Raw genomic sequence first — 16,283 nt, 5'->3', positions numbered from 1 at the left:
CAGCTAATTTTTTTATTTTTAGTAGAGACATGGTTTCACCATGTTGCCCAGGCTGGTCTCGAACTCCTGGCCTCAAGTGATCCACCCTGCTTGGCCTCCCAAAGTGCTGGGATTACAGGTGTGAACTACCGTACCTGGCCTCAGATGGCTTTTTTTTTTTTTTTTTTTGAGACAGAGTCTCGCTCTGTCGCCCAGGGTGGAGTGCAGTGGCACGATCTCTCACTGCAACCTCCACCTCCCAGGTTCAAGCGATTCTCCTGCCTCAGCCTCCCAAGCAAGTGGGATTACAGGCACACACCACCAACACCCGGCTAATTATTGTATTTTTAGTAGAGATGTGGTTTCACCATGTTGCTCAGGCTGGTCTCGAACTCCTGACCTCAAATGATCCACCTGTCTTGCCCTCCCAAAGTGCTGGGATTACAGGTGCGAGCCACCGTACCTGGCCCCTTCCTTTTTGAAATCGTTGCTGCTCTAAGGTGTCATCAAAAGTCCATAAGAAGGGGGGCAATGTCCCAAATGAGTATTAGTATTCACTGCTGTTTTGTGTTCTAGAGAAAGAGAGCAAGGTATGTGGAATTGACCTTTTGGGACATTATTTTAAGGTGACTTTATTTAAAGAAAAGAATTGTAGTTGCAAAATGAGTTTAGATTAATGCTTTTATTCAAGCTTTCTTTTCAAGTTTGGTTCTGAGGCTAGATCATTTTCGCTAAGTCTAATATGCTGGATTTTTTTAAAAGAAGATTTTCTTGAATAAATTGATTTGATTTCACAGTTTATTGAGTATCTTGTGCCAGTGAAGAGTTCATATTTTAGGTTGTGAATATAAAAGTGATTAGGAAAGCCACATCGTGCTGCCTGTGAAGAGGGTGGTGGCCGAGTTGTCATGATCTTAAATGATCAGCTCTGAATTGTAATTTGCTGATGTGCTGCGGTGCCACACTGGGGTCTTACCTGTATTCCCGTAGTGGGAGACAGGCGCTGCTCACACCCATTTCTCTTTCTTTCACTTTCCCAAAGGATTGGAATACTTTTCTGCTACGGTTCAATGATTTGGACTTGTGTGTATCAGAGAATGAAACGCTGAAGCATCTCACAAACGACACCACAACTCCGGAAAGCACAATGACCAGCGGGCAGGCCCGAGCTTCCACCCAGTCCCCCCAGGCCCTGGAGGACTCGGGTCCGGTGAATATCTCAGTCGCAATCACCCTAACCCTGGACCCACTGAAACCCTTCGGAGGGTATTCCCGCAACGTCACCCATCTGTACTCAACCATCTTAGGGCATCAGATTGGACTTTCAGGTATGCAGTAGCCACTTTCCATTCAGGCTCCTCAGGCAATCACTGTTACAAAAAGAGGATGCACTGTGTGTGTTTTTACTGACTATATTGTACTAGATTGTAGTCTTGCACGTGTGTCTTTTTCTTGTTGAGTTTGAACTACATGAACCATTTCTGCTCCATCATTACATGGTAAAGTACCTGGCTAGAAGTAGTCTCTCAAAAGCCTGTAGGAATGAGAAACTGTGAAAAAACTGTAAGGGCTGTCTAATATTTACAAACACGTAATTTTTATTCAGGCTTGTCCTGTTGGAGTTTTCATTACTTACTACACATTTTCTATTAGTTTACAGATTTTTTAATGGCCATTGTTAGTCTGGCACTGTGCTAAGCTGCTGGGAGGAACTAGAAAATGACTAAGATGGCTGGATCCAGTGGCTCATGCATGTAATCCCAGCACTTTGGGAGGCTGAGGTGGGCAGATTGCCTGAGCTCAGGAGTTTGAGACCAGCATGGGCAATATGGTGAAACCCCATCACTACTAAAATACAAAAAATTGGCCAGGCACGGTGGCTCACGCCTGTAATCCGAGCACTTTGGGAGGCCAAGGTGGGCAGATCACAAGGTCAGAAGTTTGAGACCAGCCTGGCCAATATGGCAAAGCCCCGTCTCTACTAAAAATACAAAAATTAGCCAGGCGTGGTGGCAGGCACCTGTAGTCCCAGCTACTCGGGAGGCTGAGGCAGGAGAATAGCTTGAACCCAGGAGGCAGAGGTTGCAGTGAGCTGAGAATCATGCCACTGCACTCCAGCCTGGGCGACAGAGGGAGACTCTCTCTCCAAAAAAAAAAAAAAAAAAATCAGCTGGGCATGCAGGCGTGGTGGTGCACACTTGTAGTCCCAGCTACTCAGGAGGATGAGGCAGGAGAATTGTTTGAACCCGAGACGTGGAGGTTGCGGTGAGCTGAGATCACACCACTGCACTCCAGCCTGGGCGACAGAGCGAGACTCCATCTCAGAAAAAGAAAAGAAAAGAAAATGCCTAAGATGGGCCCGTGCGCAGTGGCTCACGTCCGTAATCCCAGCACTTTGGGAGGCCGAGGTGGGTGGATCACTTGAGGTCAGGAGTTCAAGACCAGTCTGGCCAACATGGTGAAACACCATCTCTACTAAAAACACAAAAAAATTAGCCAGGCGTGGTGGCAGGCGCCTGTGATCCCAGCCACTCCGGAGGCTGAGGTGGGAGAATTACTTGAACCCTGGAGGTGGAGGCTACAGTGAGCCAAGATCATGCCACTGCACTCCAGTCTAGGCAACAGAGCGAGACTTCACCTCAAAAAAAAAAAAAGGCCTAACATTTGGTCTCTTCCTTTTGGAATTTTGGGGTTATGGAAGAGACAAAGATAAACATGAGTTAATGTTTATCAAACACTTATAATAGTTCCTGCCACAAAGGAAATGCTATGTAAGTGCTTGATAAGGGATATGAAAAATACATACTTATAAAATGTGGAACACTGCCCTTTGACCAGTACTAAACCCATGACAGATTGTAAGTGATACAGGAGAAGGGCTAGAAGGCAGTGGAAGCTGGAATAATCAGGAAAGGCTTCATATGGGCCTTGGAAGAATAACCTTTTGTTATTTGGTTACCAAAAGGCTTTTAAAAAAGTTCTTAGGCTGGATGCAGTGGCTCATGCCTGTAATCCCAGCACCTTGAGAGGCTGAGGCAGGAGGATTGCATGAGCTCAGGTGTTGAAGCCCAGCCTGGGCACATAGCAAACACCTGTCCTTGTGAAAAATTAAAAAAATTAACCAGGTGTTGTGGCGTGCACCTGTAGTCCCAGCTACTTGTGAGGCTGAGGTGGGAGGATTGCTCGAACCTGGGAGGTCGAGGCTACAGTGAGCTAAGATTGTACCACTGTACTCCAGCCTGGGCAATAGAGTGAGACCCTGTCTCAAAAAAAAAAAAAAAAAAAAGAAAACAAGAAACAAATAAAAAGTCCTTGAAGGAATTTAAGTGCCCACCAGCCTCCTATTGGCTGTTAGAGGTGAGAATATTCCCATAATAATCAAGGTATAGGTGACTTCTGGGTTTTCCATGTAGCAAGTGGACCTCTTGCTTATGGCATGGCATAAGGACACCTTCGGGATTTTTTTTTTTTTTTTTTTATTGTTAATTTGAGATGGAGTCTCACTCCTGTCACCCAGGTTGGAGTGCAGTGGCACAATCTTGGCTCACTGCAACCTCTGTCTCCCGGGTTCAAGTGACTCTTCTGCCTCAGACTCCTGAATAGCTGGGATTATAGGCTCATGCCACCATGCCCAGCTAATTTTGTATTTTTAGTGGAGACAGGATTTTACCATGTTGGCCAGGCTGGTCTTGAACTTCTGACTTCAAATGATCCGCCCGCCTCAGCCTCCCAAAGTGCTGGGATTACAGGCATGAGCCACCATGCTTGGCTATTTTTTATTTTAATTTTTAAAATTTATTTTTTGAGACAGGGTCTTGATCTGTCGCCAGGCTAGAGTGCAGTGGTGTGATCATAGCTCACTGCAGCCTCAAACTCCTGGGCTAAAGTGATCCTCCCTAGTACCTGGGACCACAGGTGTGCACTAGTACACCTGGCTGATTTTTAAAACTTTTTTGTAGAGACAGAGTCTTGCTGTCGTGTTCACGCTGGTCGTAAATTCCCGGCCTCAAGCAATCCCCCTGCCGCAGCCTTCTAAAGTCAAAGTGCTGGGACTACAGATGTGAACCACCGTGCCTGGCAATACGTTGGTTTTAGTTTAAGCTTCATCACTTGCCTTTCTTAACTCTGAAACCCTCTGACCTCTGTTTGTTCATATGTAAAAGGGGAACAGCTGCACTTCTTCGGTCAAGTTCATGGGAGAGTAGTAAATTTTAAGTGAAATAATACATATAAAAGATGTTTGAAAATGGCTGGACGGCTGTGCAGAAATGCTGGGGATAATTCACCGAGCCCGAGCTTTTCATCTCTGATCTGCCCGAGGTCTGGTTTGGCATCTCCAGGCCACGTACTGGAAAGTGGCCACTTCCTTCGCTGCTTCGTGGCTCTGAGTTGAGTAGGACTCATGGTCAGGGTCAGGACTACTCTTGTTCCTCAGATCCCACAAAGGCAGGTGCCTGGGCTGATAGATGATTCCGTGTGGGTTTGATTTCAGAATTTATTTGTATCCCAGAGAATAACAAATATGTGGTTCTTGACTTTATAAAAAAAAGATTTCTCTTTCATAGGCAGGGAAGCCCACGAGGAGATAAACATCACCTTCACCCTGCCTACGGCGTGGAGCTCAGACGACTGCGCCCTCCACGGTCACTGTGAGCAGGTGGTATTCACAGCCTGCATGACCCTCACGGCCAGCCCCGGGGTGTTCCCCGTCACTGTGTAAGTGTACCCGGCACCCGGTGAATGCGCGTAACAAGCTCCACTTGCTGTGAGTACGGCTGGGCTGCTTCGGCCGTAAATTCTCAGGATGGCTCACTTCACATTTCTTTATAGAATTATCTCTACTCAGACCTATCTAAAGGATTATTTAATTTGTCTAAAGGATTATTTAATTTGGAATTCTAAAGATAGAGCTTCTGCATATAAAATCAGAAAGTTAGTGCCCCCTCGAGGCAGTAAAAGCACCTGGCTGTTGTTGGGCATTCATAGGATGTCTTTCCTGCAGGAGTAGAAGCAGCAAGTCACAGAAAAGAGGCTCACTGTGGCCGGGTGCAGTGGCTCAGGCCTGCGATCCCAGCACTGTGGGAGGCTGAGGTGGGAGGATCACTTGAGCCCCGGAGTTCAAAACCAGCCTGGACAACATATAGGGAGAACCTGTCTCTATTTAAAAAAAAAAAAAAAGGCAAAAAGAAAAGAGGCTCTCTAAAGATAAAGGTTTTCAGCCAGGTGCAGTGTCTCATGCCTATAATCCCAGCACTTTGGGAGGCCAAGGTGGGCAGATCACCTGAGGTCAGGAGTTCAAGACCAGCCTGGCCAACATAGTGAAACCCCATCTCTACTAAAAATATAAAAATTAGCCGGGCATGATGGCACATGTCTGTAATCCCAGCTACTCGGAGGCTAAAGCAGGAGAATTGCTTGAACCTGGGAGGCAGAGGTTGCAGTGAGCTGAGATCGTGCCACTGCACTCCAGCCTGGGAGATAGCAAGACTCCGTCTCAAAAAAATAAATAAATCAAATAAAATAAAGATAAAGGTTTTGTTCATCTCCATTATCCAGAAAGATAGTTTAAAATCATTGATTTTAGTTTATCTTGATTTTAGTTTTAAATCAAGTGTAATCAAAACTTATTTTCCGTTAAACAATTACTAATTTTAAAATGTAACATTTTAAATCATTTCCCATTAAACAATTACTTTAATTTTACCTACGAATTTGAAAATTAGTTTTAAAATCAAATATAAATTGAACTTTATTTTCCATTAAACAATTAAGGTTTTTGAAGGAAAACTTCAGTGTTTTTGAGCAGCATTCAGTGTTATTGCTTTGCATTTTAGGTTTTTTGTTGTTTTTTTTTTTTTTTGGTCTCTCCTGTCTCTATAAAGGAGATAATTATCTATAAATAGGTGAAATACATAAGATATAGCCTATTTAAAAGAATTCTATGGTGAATCGTTTTTAAATAAGAATTATCTAGAGATTTGTCTATTTTAGACATTTGGAGGTTTGTAGGACAAGATCACATTAAGTGAAACATTACTTTGTGTTACAGTAACTGATATAGAATTTTGTAGGTAAAGCTTCCAGTTGTAACTAAGTGATATGCTTTGGGCCGGGTGCAATGGCTCACGCCTGTAATCCCAGCTACTTGAGAGGCTGAGGCAGGAGAATCAGTTCAACCTGGGAGGTGGAGGTTTCAGCGAGGTCACACCAGCCTGGGCAACAGCGAGACTCTGTCTCAAACAAACAAACAAAAAAGGATGATATAGTTCGGCTGTCTCCCCACCCAAATCTCATTTTGAATTGTAGTTCCCATAATCCTCATGTGTCATGGGATGGACCCAGTGGGAGGTAATTGAATCTTGGAGATTGTTACCCCCATGCTGCTGTTCTCATGATAGTAAGAGAGTTCCCATGAGATATGATGGTTTTATAAGGGGTTTTCCACCTTTTATTTGGCACTTCTCTTTGCTGCCGCCATGTGAAGAAGGATGTGTTTGCTTCCACTTCCGCCATGCTTGTAAGTTTCCTGAGGCTTCCCCGACCATGCTGAACTGTGAGTCAATTAAGCCTCTTTCCTTTATAAATTACCAGTCCTGGGTATGTCTTTATTAGCAGCGTGAGAACGGACTAATATACTAAGAGTTTAGCTAATTTGAGAAGATAGGCTTAAAAGGGGCTTATGTGCTTTGCATCACATGTGAGAGGACTGTAGGCTGAATTCTGAAGGCAAAAATCCAACACCCAAACTCCTAAATGTCAGGCACCTATTTATTTTTCTGTTATATTTTTATTTTTTTAAAAAGGCCCTCAAACTAAAATATAATGGTATTTATCTCAAAGAAGCATGAACATGTAAGTTACATTTTTCCTTTCCATGTGTGTTGCTGTGTTCAGTGTTTTTACCAGCTGCTGTGGGGGTGACACAAGTGAATGACTCAGGCCACTGAGCACGTGTCTTTCCTCCTCCTCTTCTCCTGCAGACAGCCACCGCACTGTGTTCCTGACACGTACAGCAACGCCACACTCTGGTACAAGATCTTCACAACTGCCAGAGATGCCAACACAAAATACGCCCAAGATTACAATCCTTTCTGGTGTTATAAGGGGGCCATTGGAAAAGTCTATCATGCTTTAAATCCCAAGCTTACAGTGATTGTTCCAGATGTAAGTGAGAAAAATCGTGTGTGTGTGTGTGTGTGCGTGCATATGCACATGTGTGCGCATGTGCTGCAACCGTTGGTGTAGGCCCTGCTGACTTCCCTGGGTAAGCGTATCCTCTGCCACTTTAGATTTCCAGGTGAGTTAGGACACTAGGCGGAGTGGTGGATGCTTGGAAAAACATGTTACCCATTGGTTAAGAAAAATCTGGTTTTTCTCTTCATTTTCTCTGTTGTTCACCAGCAGTTATTTCTTGAGCAACTGCCTAATCCCTGGGGGGGTTACAAGGGATCCTTCTATTGATATTATCTTAGAGGGATGTTCACAGACATTCATAGAAGACTAGTTAGTGTCCGTGTGAACAAGAAATAGTGCTGCTTAGAGTTCTGAAAGGTAGAAGTGAGTAGTAGGAGGAGATGAATCTTCGGCTAGAGAGTGAGGCCTGAATAGGATTTAACTTAACCAAGAGGCAAGGGGAAGAAAATACTTACCTATCTCGTCTAGTAGCTGTGTGCTAGCTCAGCTTCCTACTTAGACTTCAGCCCACTTATTTTTTTAGAGACAGGATCTTGCTCTGTCGCCCAGATTGGGGTCTAGTGGTGCAATTATAGCTCACTGCAGCTTCAGACTCCTGGGCTCAAGCTTCCCAAGTGGCTGGGACTACAGGTGCATGTCACCATGCCGGGAGAATTTTTAAACTTTTTGTAGAGACGGGGTCTTGCTATGTTGCCCAGGCTGGTCTTGAACCCCTGGTCTTAAGCGATCCTCCTGCCTTGGCCTCCGAAGTTGCTGGGATGACAGGTATGAGCCGCTGCACCTGGCCTGAGCCCACTTTTTAACACTGCTTTGATATTTTGTAAATATGTTCCTTTCTGGCAGTGTGTGTTAGCTAGATCTCTCTTCTTTTGGCCTGGCCCTTTGCCCTTTTCTTTTTTTCTTTATTTTGAATTTTCTTTATTTTTTTTTTGAGATGGAGTCTTGCTCTGTCGCCCAGGCTGGAGTGCAGTGGCACAATCTTGGTTCGCTGCAACCTCTGCCTCCTGGATTGAAGTGATTCTAAGTAGCTGGGATTACAGGCACCTGCCACCACGCCCAGCTAATTTTTGTATTTTTAGTAGAGATGGGGTTTTGCCATGTTGGCCAGGTTGGTGTTGAACTCCTGACTTCAGGTGATCCTCCCACCTCAGCCTCCCAAAGTGCTGGGATTATAGGCATGAGCCACTGCGCCCGACATTTGCCCTTTTCTGGGGCTCATTTGTAGGCCAGGGTCCTGCAGGAGCCAGCTGTGGAGGTCAGGCTAGATGGTGGGCTGAGGCCCTTCATGCCTGGCCAAGGGCAGTCCCTGCCTGTGTTTGGGGCGTGGAGGTTGGTAAAGCAGTGTGTTGAGAAGACTGAGCTGCCCCGCTATACTATAAATGACCGGGGGAGCCCAGAGCTGTCCTGAGGCCTGGAGATATTAGAGGGTAAAGGAATGGAAGCATGTCTGGGGTCCCTCTAGTAACTTTCAGGGCCTGGGGATTGACTGCATGTGGGAGGTCAAAGGGCAGTGAATCAAGGATGATCTCAGCATTTTCATCCAAGGACTTAGAGAAGTAGAGAAAAGCAGGAGGAAGGAGGTGATCCTGGGGAGAGGTGAGGTGCCGAGGCCTTCCTGGTGGGGGCATAGCCACGAGTTAGGAATGCAGCCTCGGCTGTCAGCCGTGCAACCTGAGGGCAGTCTTATGACGAGGATGTGTCCAGAAAGGAGTGGGGCTTAAAGACGGAGTGTCTGCAGCGTTGGCAGGGGAGGAAGCCTGCTGGAGGGGCAGGGTTCAGGCAGTGTGGGGGTGCAGAAGGCAGGGCAGAGGACAGCGCTAGGAAGGAGTGGGTGCTCTCCAACAGAGGCTCGGGAGCACCATGTCTTCACTTAATGAGACCCAGCTTTGGTCATTTAGGAGACAAAAGGAGAAACCTCCTCTTGCAGCCTAAGAAGAAAAGTTGTGGGAAGTCTGGAGGCTGTCAATCCTGTCTCTCAAAACCCAGCATTAAAACCTTTCAGTCGCTCATAGCAGATGTTTCTGATTTTTTTTCTCTTCTTTATTTAGGATGACCGTTCATTAATAAATTTGCATCTCATGCACACCAGTTACTTCCTCTTTGTGATGGTGATAACGATGTTTTGCTATGCTGTTATCAAGGGCAGACCCAGCAAATTGCGTCAGAGCAATCCTGAATTTTGTCCCGAGAAGGTGAGCGGTGGATGGGGTCCGGCCAGCATTTTGCTAGAGGTCTCTGTATACAGAAAGTCCCAGTTATCCTTATTCCATTTATTGTGGGTGGCACCTTTCGTCTAAAGAAATGACAGTCATCCCTCGGTATCCGAGGAGGATTGGTTCCAGGACCCTGATGGATACCAAAATTCGTGAATGTCCAAATCCCTTCTGTAAAATGGTACAATATTTGCATATGACCTCTGCACATCCTCTGTAACTTTTTTTTTTGAGATGGAATCTTGTTCTGTCGCCCAGGCTGGAGTGCAGTGGCACTATCTGAGCTCACTGCAGCCTCCGCCTCCCGGGTTCAAGCAATTCTCCCACCTCAGCCTCCTGAGGAGCTGGGATTACAGTCGCAAGCCACCACACCCCACTAATTTTTTGCATTTTTAGTAGAGACCAGGTCTCACCATGTTGGCCAGGCTGGTCTCAAACTCCTGACCTCAAATGATCCACCCACCTTGGCCTCCCAAAGTGCTGGAATTACAGGTGTGAGCCACTGCGCCCAGCTCATCCTCTGTAACATTAATCTCCAGATTACTTTCTTTTTTTTTTTTTTTTTTTTGAGACAGAGTTTTGCTCTGTCACCAAGGCTGGAGTGTAGTGGCACGATCTCGGCTCACTGCAACCTCCGCCTCCTGGGCTCAAGTGATTCTCCTGCCTCAGCCTTCAGAGTAGCTGGGATTACAGGCATGCGCCACCACACTCAGCTAATTTTTGTATTTTTAGTAGAGACAAGGTTTCACCATGTTGTCCAGGCTAGTGTTGAACTGCTGATGTCAAGTGATCCACCTGCCTTGGCCTCCCAAAGTGCTGGGATCACAGGCGTGAGCCACTGGGCCCAGCTTCTAGGTTACTTATAATACCTAATACAATGTAAATACTATGTAAATAGTTGTTACAGTGTATTTTTAAAACTTGTGTTATTTTTATTGTTGTATTCTTATATATTGGTTTTTTTCTTTTGAGTATTTTTGCTTTTTTTAATTTTTTTTTTTTTTTTTGAGACAGGGTCTCGCTTTGTCACCCAGGCTGGAGTAGAGTGGTGCGATCATAGCTCATGACTCAATCATAGTTCACTGCAGCCTTGACCTCCCAGGCTCAAGCGATTGTCACCCTCCCGAGTAGCTGGGACCACAGGCGTGCATCACCACACCTGGTTAATTTTTGTATTTTTTGAAAAGACAGGGTTTCGCCACCTTGCCCAGGCTGGTTTTGAATTCCTGGGCTCAAGCGATCCACCCACCTTGGCCTCTCAAAGATTACAGGTGATTACAGGTGTGAGCTACCATGCCCAGCCTTCTTTTGTGTATTTTTAGTTGAATCTGTGGATATGAAACCCACAATTACAGAAGGCCAGCTGTAGTTTCTGTCTTCATTAGAAGTGTCTTTACCCTCAACCTAAATTATGATGTTGGATTTTTAATCATATACCCAAGCCTCTGTCGCTATTAAAGGGAGTGACTTGGCAGTTGTTCTCAAGTCTCCACTGGAGCACTACTGACTCTGGGTAGCTGCCTCCTCTGTAGTCCATCAGCATAAGCAGTCTTTTAACAGAATGCTTATCAAGGTTTAAAGACAGTTACCTCAGCTAGGTGCACCTGTAATCCCAGGACTTTTAGGAGGCCGAGGCAGAAGGATCACTTGAGCCCAGGAGTTCGAGACAAGCCTGGGCAACATAGTGAGAACCCATCTCTACTAAAAGTTAAAAAATTAACCAGATGTAATGGTGCATGCGTGTATTCCCAGCTACTGGGGAGGTTGAGGAAGGAGGATTGCTTGAGCCCAGAAGTTGGAAGCTGCAGTAACCTATGATTGCACCACTGCACTCCAGCCTGGACGACAGAGCGAGACTGTGTCTCAAAAAAACAAAAACCAGTTAATTCTGTCTCCGCACAGTGGTTCCAGATGGGCTGCGTCTTGCAGGAGACTTTGAGATTTCTAGTCATTGCTTCCTAGGTGAGATTTTCTTCTTAGGGATTTAGTAGCTTCACTGCCTGCTTGATATGTGCAGTTAGTGTGGCGTCCTGGTCTTTGGGTAGGGCTGAGTTACCTAGGCTTCCCTTTCTTGACTGGTTTCCCTGGCTTGCTGTCTTCCAGGTGGCTTTGGCTGAGGCCTAATTCCACAGCTCCTTGTTTTCTGAGAGAGACTGAGAGAACCATAATCCTTGCCTGCTGAACCCAGCCTGGGCCTGGACGCTCTGTGAATACATTATCTTGTGATGTTGGGTTATTCCAGCCAAAGACATTTCAAGTGCCTGTAACTGATTTGTACATATTTATAAAAATCTATTCAGAAATTGGTCCAATAATGCACGTGCTTTGCCCTGGGTACAGCCAGAGCCCTTCAACCCCACCTTGGACTTGAGGACCTACCTGATGGGATGTTTCCACATGTCTCTAGAGAAGGATTCCTGGATCTAGCTGGTCACGACGATGTTTTCACCAAGGTCACGGGGGCATTGCGTCGCTGGTGGGGTTGAAGTTTGGTTTGGTTCTTGTTTCAGCCCAATATGTAGAGAACAGTTGAAACAGTCTGCACCTTTGCTATGGTGTTGCATTTCCAAAGCCACCAATCCATTTTGTGGATTTTATGTGTCTGTGGCTTAATAATCATAGTAACAACAATAATACCTTTTTCTCCATTTTGCTTGCAGGAAACATACCTAAGTTTTTTTTGTTTTGTTTTTGTTGTTTTGTTTTTTGTTTTCCTTTATGAAGAAAAAATAAAATAGTCACATTTTAATACTACTCTAGTTAGGACAGACTTGTGCTTTTATCCTGAGTAAAAAGTTAAATATTTAAGTCACGTACATGGTAAAGATCTAAGTTTCATTTTCCACATGGATGACAACTTGGTCTTGTTGGAGCTGGCACAGAAGGTTCTACTGTCTTGTCGTCCACTCTTGTCCCTCCCTTCTGTTATCAAAGTTAAAGCGCCTCTTCACTCAAAAGGGCTTCAAGATGTAAATGGCCCTAGAGTTAGAGTGACCGTTTGCTCTTCTGCTTTCTGGAATGTAGATGACAGTATGGAAAGAAAGAATAATGATTCGGTCTAATAGGAAAGGATTTCTTCTTTCTTTCTTTTTTAAAGAGTGGGTGGATTTCCTCCTTTTTGTTTTGCTTTTATTTTTATGCGACTAACATATCTTCAGAAGGAAAATGGCAACTAGTAGATCAGTAAAATTATGAAAACGATGCCTGTGAAATTTGAAGGAATGCAATTCTGATTTGCCATTTATCAGGGAAAATCGAAAGCATTTTTCTTGTAACTTTTTTTCTTTTTCTTTTCTATTTTTTTTTTGGGGGGAGGCAGGGTCTTGCTCTGTCCCTCAGGCTGGAGCTTAGCTCAGTGCAGCCTCCAACTCCTGGGCTCAAGCAATCCTCCCACTTTAGCCTCCTGAGTAGCTGGGACTACAGGCGTGTGCCACTGCGCCTGGCTAATTTTTAAATTTTTTTGTAGAGACAGAGTCTCCCTCTGTTGCCCAGGTTGGTCTGGAACTCCTAGCTTCAAATGATCTTCTCACCTCGGCCTCCCAAAATCCTGGAATTCCAGGCGTCAGCCACCGCGCTCAGCCCTCTTAAAACATTTTGTTTGATTGTCTAGTCCCTGTCTCTTTTTCCTTCTAAGGAAAACCATTTAAGCAAAACCATACATTATCTTTTCCAGTCCTTTCTTGTATTCTTAATGTTTTTTTAGATAACTTTTTGCCTTAATAGCTCATTGTCACTAATAACTTCTGTGTTCTCCCAGGCAGTGTTATAACAGAAGGGCAATGAAAACCTTGGACATGACCATGAGTACTTCCTTTCCTTAACTCTCTAGGTTTGTAGTCTGTTTTAAATTAGGATTAGTTCCTGCATTCTGAAATACATTGGCCTAGAACATTTTATCCCAGGCATTTTTGAATGGAAAACAGTTGCGTGCTTTTATTGAAGATTGTTAAAATAATCACCATAGTCACTTGATATGTTAGTATTTTTCTTTTTCCTTTTAGTATGTTTCAAGTGCAGTAATCGTACTTGTCTATCCAGTTTCTTTGTATGATACGAGTTGCTTACATGATGCATGGCTAACTTGTTAATTTAGTTTTCTCTTTAGAGACTTTGAGACCCTTAAGAGACAAGATTGAGAAAGAGCCATGTGGCTTGGCTCTAGAAACGTCATTATCATTAGGACCATCAGATTTTAGATTAAGCTGCTATTGAATTAATAAAATCCCAATGAAGCAGAGTTATAAGGATAGATTTATAGCTGGCAGAGTGGTATCAAAGGAGAAAGACAGTGAAAAAGCCAATTTCACTGGTTCGTTCAATCCAGCTTGTTGCTAATATTAGTTACCCTTGTTTTAATGACAGAGAGTGGCTGGAATCTGTAGCCAGGGGAGGGGCAACACTGTTAGGTGTGAGGAAAGGAAGTGCCAAAAATGCCTGGACAGATGGCTTGTCCCAAGGCCAGGACACACACTTTAAAATCCAACATTCACCTAAGCAAGTAATTCCTAAAGATCTTACAGAAACGCAGAGTCAATCAGGTTTATAAAGGAAGGCTGAGGGGAGAGAGGAGGCCCTGGGGGCCTGGACGAAGAGGCCTAGGACCTGAAGAGACTCCAGCGAGTCTCAGGAAGCCCAGGGGACCTGTCACCATTTGGGCACTTCCCAGGCTCAATGCTCAGCCGGAGTTTGCTGGTGGACCTCAGGATTCAAAGTGTGCGACAGACGGGGTGCGCTTGCTGTTTAGGGCGGCCCCGTGCAGGAGCACCAGCTCACCCTCAGGCATCTCGGACTGGAGGGCCAGCGGAAGGTCAGCAACTTACTCTTAAAACGATTGTTTCGGATCATATTGATCTCTTTCCTTTTTCCTTTTGTCCTTTCGCTGTATGACTTGAATCAGTTTTGATTCTATTCGTAAGTGTTTCTTGTCGTGAGGCACCTGCCATGTCTGTTGCGTTTTCCTCGGCAGCGTGTAGGGCTTTAGCTTCCTGGGTTTTCACCCCTCCTGCAGGCACTGTGGGGTCCTGAGGGCCAGCGGGTCCGTTTCACCTCTTGCTGCATGATGGTCAGTAGCTGATCTGTTATGGCATTCACTTCCAGATTAATTTTCCGTGTTTGAAGTATGTGCATATGTGCTTTATAGAATAAAACATCTGAATTTATTTGCTCTGCGTCTTCTTCCTCCAGCCGGATGGGTGTTTTCTAAGGGAAGAACGTGTGTGATCAGCAGCTGAGGGTTTTTTGCAAGCTGCTGCTTTGAAATGTCACTTGTCATTTGGACGAGGGGTGGTCATTGTTCTGCTGAAGGCAGCCTCACCAAGCACATGCATCTTCCCCCTGAGGGTACAAAACCTCCTGTAGCTTGCTAGACCAACAAATGCTTGCAGGCCTGACCCTAATCCTGCCCCAAGGAAGTAAATAATAAATACAGACCAGCAGGGAGCACTGAATAGACATAGGAGTTCCAAGACACACCTCTCGGTGACATAAACCCTCAGCATACACTAAGCCTGTATGCCCAGCCGCAGGTGCCCAGCCCGCTCTGCGGTCTCCTGTTGCCCGCTCTAGACCTCCTTTGCCAAGACAGTGCATCCTCCGCAATTTCTATAGCTAAAGGGAGATCGTATTCACGAATGCGAATCCTTCCCTTTCCAGCAGCCAGAGGCTCTGTGTCCCTTCCCTTCCCTCCCCAGCAGGCGCTGGGGTCGCAAGGTCAGTCTGGTGGTTGAGGAAGGTGCTACTCAATGAGCTCTTTGTTCCTTCCGCCTCCACCTCTCCCTGCCTCCTGCCTGGAACAGGCAAACTCTGCGTGGAGCGTGGTATTATTCCCTGCTCTCTCCTTGGGCTCAAGTATTTGTGTAGGTGGTGATTCACCTCCATCCCAGTACAGAATACGCCTTGGAGAAGAAGAGCTCTTGTCTCTCTGCTGTCTTAGCCTGGTAAAACCTGATACGTGCCAGGTTCTCAAGTCAGGTCAGAGGTTTTGCTTTAAAATCATTTCATTTTCCCGGTGGGCCCCCTGTGCTTCCAGTTCCCTCACACTCATGGATGTGCAAGGATTCCCCCAGAAGTGGAATGAACGCAGAGACTATAGCACTCCGGAGTCTACCCAAGGTCACTGTGAACTTAGTTGCTGTCTCAAAGAAACATATTCTTGCCTGGAGTTCGAGACCAGCCTGGCCAACATAATGAAACCCCGTCTCTACTGAAAATATAAAAATCAGCCGGGCCTAGTGGGGGGCGTCTGTAGTCCCAGCTACTTGGGAGGCTGAAGCAGGAGAATCGCTTGAACCCGGGAGGCAGAGGTTGCAGTGAGCTGAGATCACGCCACTGGACCCCAGCCTGGGAAACAGAACAAGACTTTGTCTCAACAAAATAAAATAAGAAGGGTATCCCTGCCCATTTGAGAGCCCACATTGTTTCCACCTCTGAAGACCACGCACACTTCACATATCACGCTAGTTGTTGATGATGGGAGAACTAGGATGGTTTGAAAAACTGCAAGAAGAGGCTGCCCATGGTGCTTACACCTGGAGTCCCAGCCCTTGGGGAGGCCAAGGCGGGAGGATCACTTGAGCTAGGGAGTTTGAGACCACCCCGGGCAACCCCAGCTCTGCGAAAAATACAAAAATTAGCCAGGCGTGGTGGTGGCACATGACTATAGTCCAGCTACTTGGGAGGCTGAAGTGGGAGAACCACTTGAACCTGGGAAGTCAAGGCTGCACTGAGTTATGATCACACCCCTGTACTCCCTCCTGGACGACAGGCTGAGACCCTGTCTCAAAAAAAAAAAAAAAAATGCTAGAAGACTTGGCAGTAAATCATGCTACATCCAAGAGGAAAGAAGCAGGGGTTGAGTTTTGCTGTTGACATTCAGTCTCTTTTCTCCAAATTCTTTTT

At 45.6% G+C, this 16,283-nt stretch overlaps 1 protein-coding gene across 5 annotated transcripts in view; it reads left to right on the top strand.

The window, feature by feature from the left end:
• Positions 1 to 14,545, top strand: part of TMEM248 (transmembrane protein 248) — a 37,292-nt gene extending 22,747 nt beyond the window's left edge. For all 5 annotated transcript variants that reach the window (XM_054495072.2, XM_054495073.2, XM_054495075.2 and 2 more), the window contains 5 exons: positions 1,022 to 1,307; positions 4,545 to 4,695; positions 6,960 to 7,143; positions 9,222 to 9,365; positions 11,490 to 14,545. In XM_054495072.2, the coding sequence (XP_054351047.1) occupies positions 1,022 to 1,307; positions 4,545 to 4,695; positions 6,960 to 7,143; positions 9,222 to 9,365; positions 11,490 to 11,510 (786 nt within the window). In that variant the 3' untranslated portion in view covers positions 11,511 to 14,545. The remainder of the gene's footprint in view (positions 1 to 1,021; positions 1,308 to 4,544; positions 4,696 to 6,959; positions 7,144 to 9,221; positions 9,366 to 11,489) is intronic.
• Positions 14,546 to 16,283: the final 1,738 nt, after the last annotated feature.

The sequence above is a fragment of the Pongo pygmaeus genome, chromosome 6, assembly GCF_028885625.2.
Source record: "Pongo pygmaeus isolate AG05252 chromosome 6, NHGRI_mPonPyg2-v2.0_pri, whole genome shotgun sequence".
Classification (NCBI taxonomy): Eukaryota; Metazoa; Chordata; class Mammalia; order Primates; family Hominidae; genus Pongo; species Pongo pygmaeus.
This window is presented reverse-complemented; position numbering and strand designations above follow the sequence as displayed.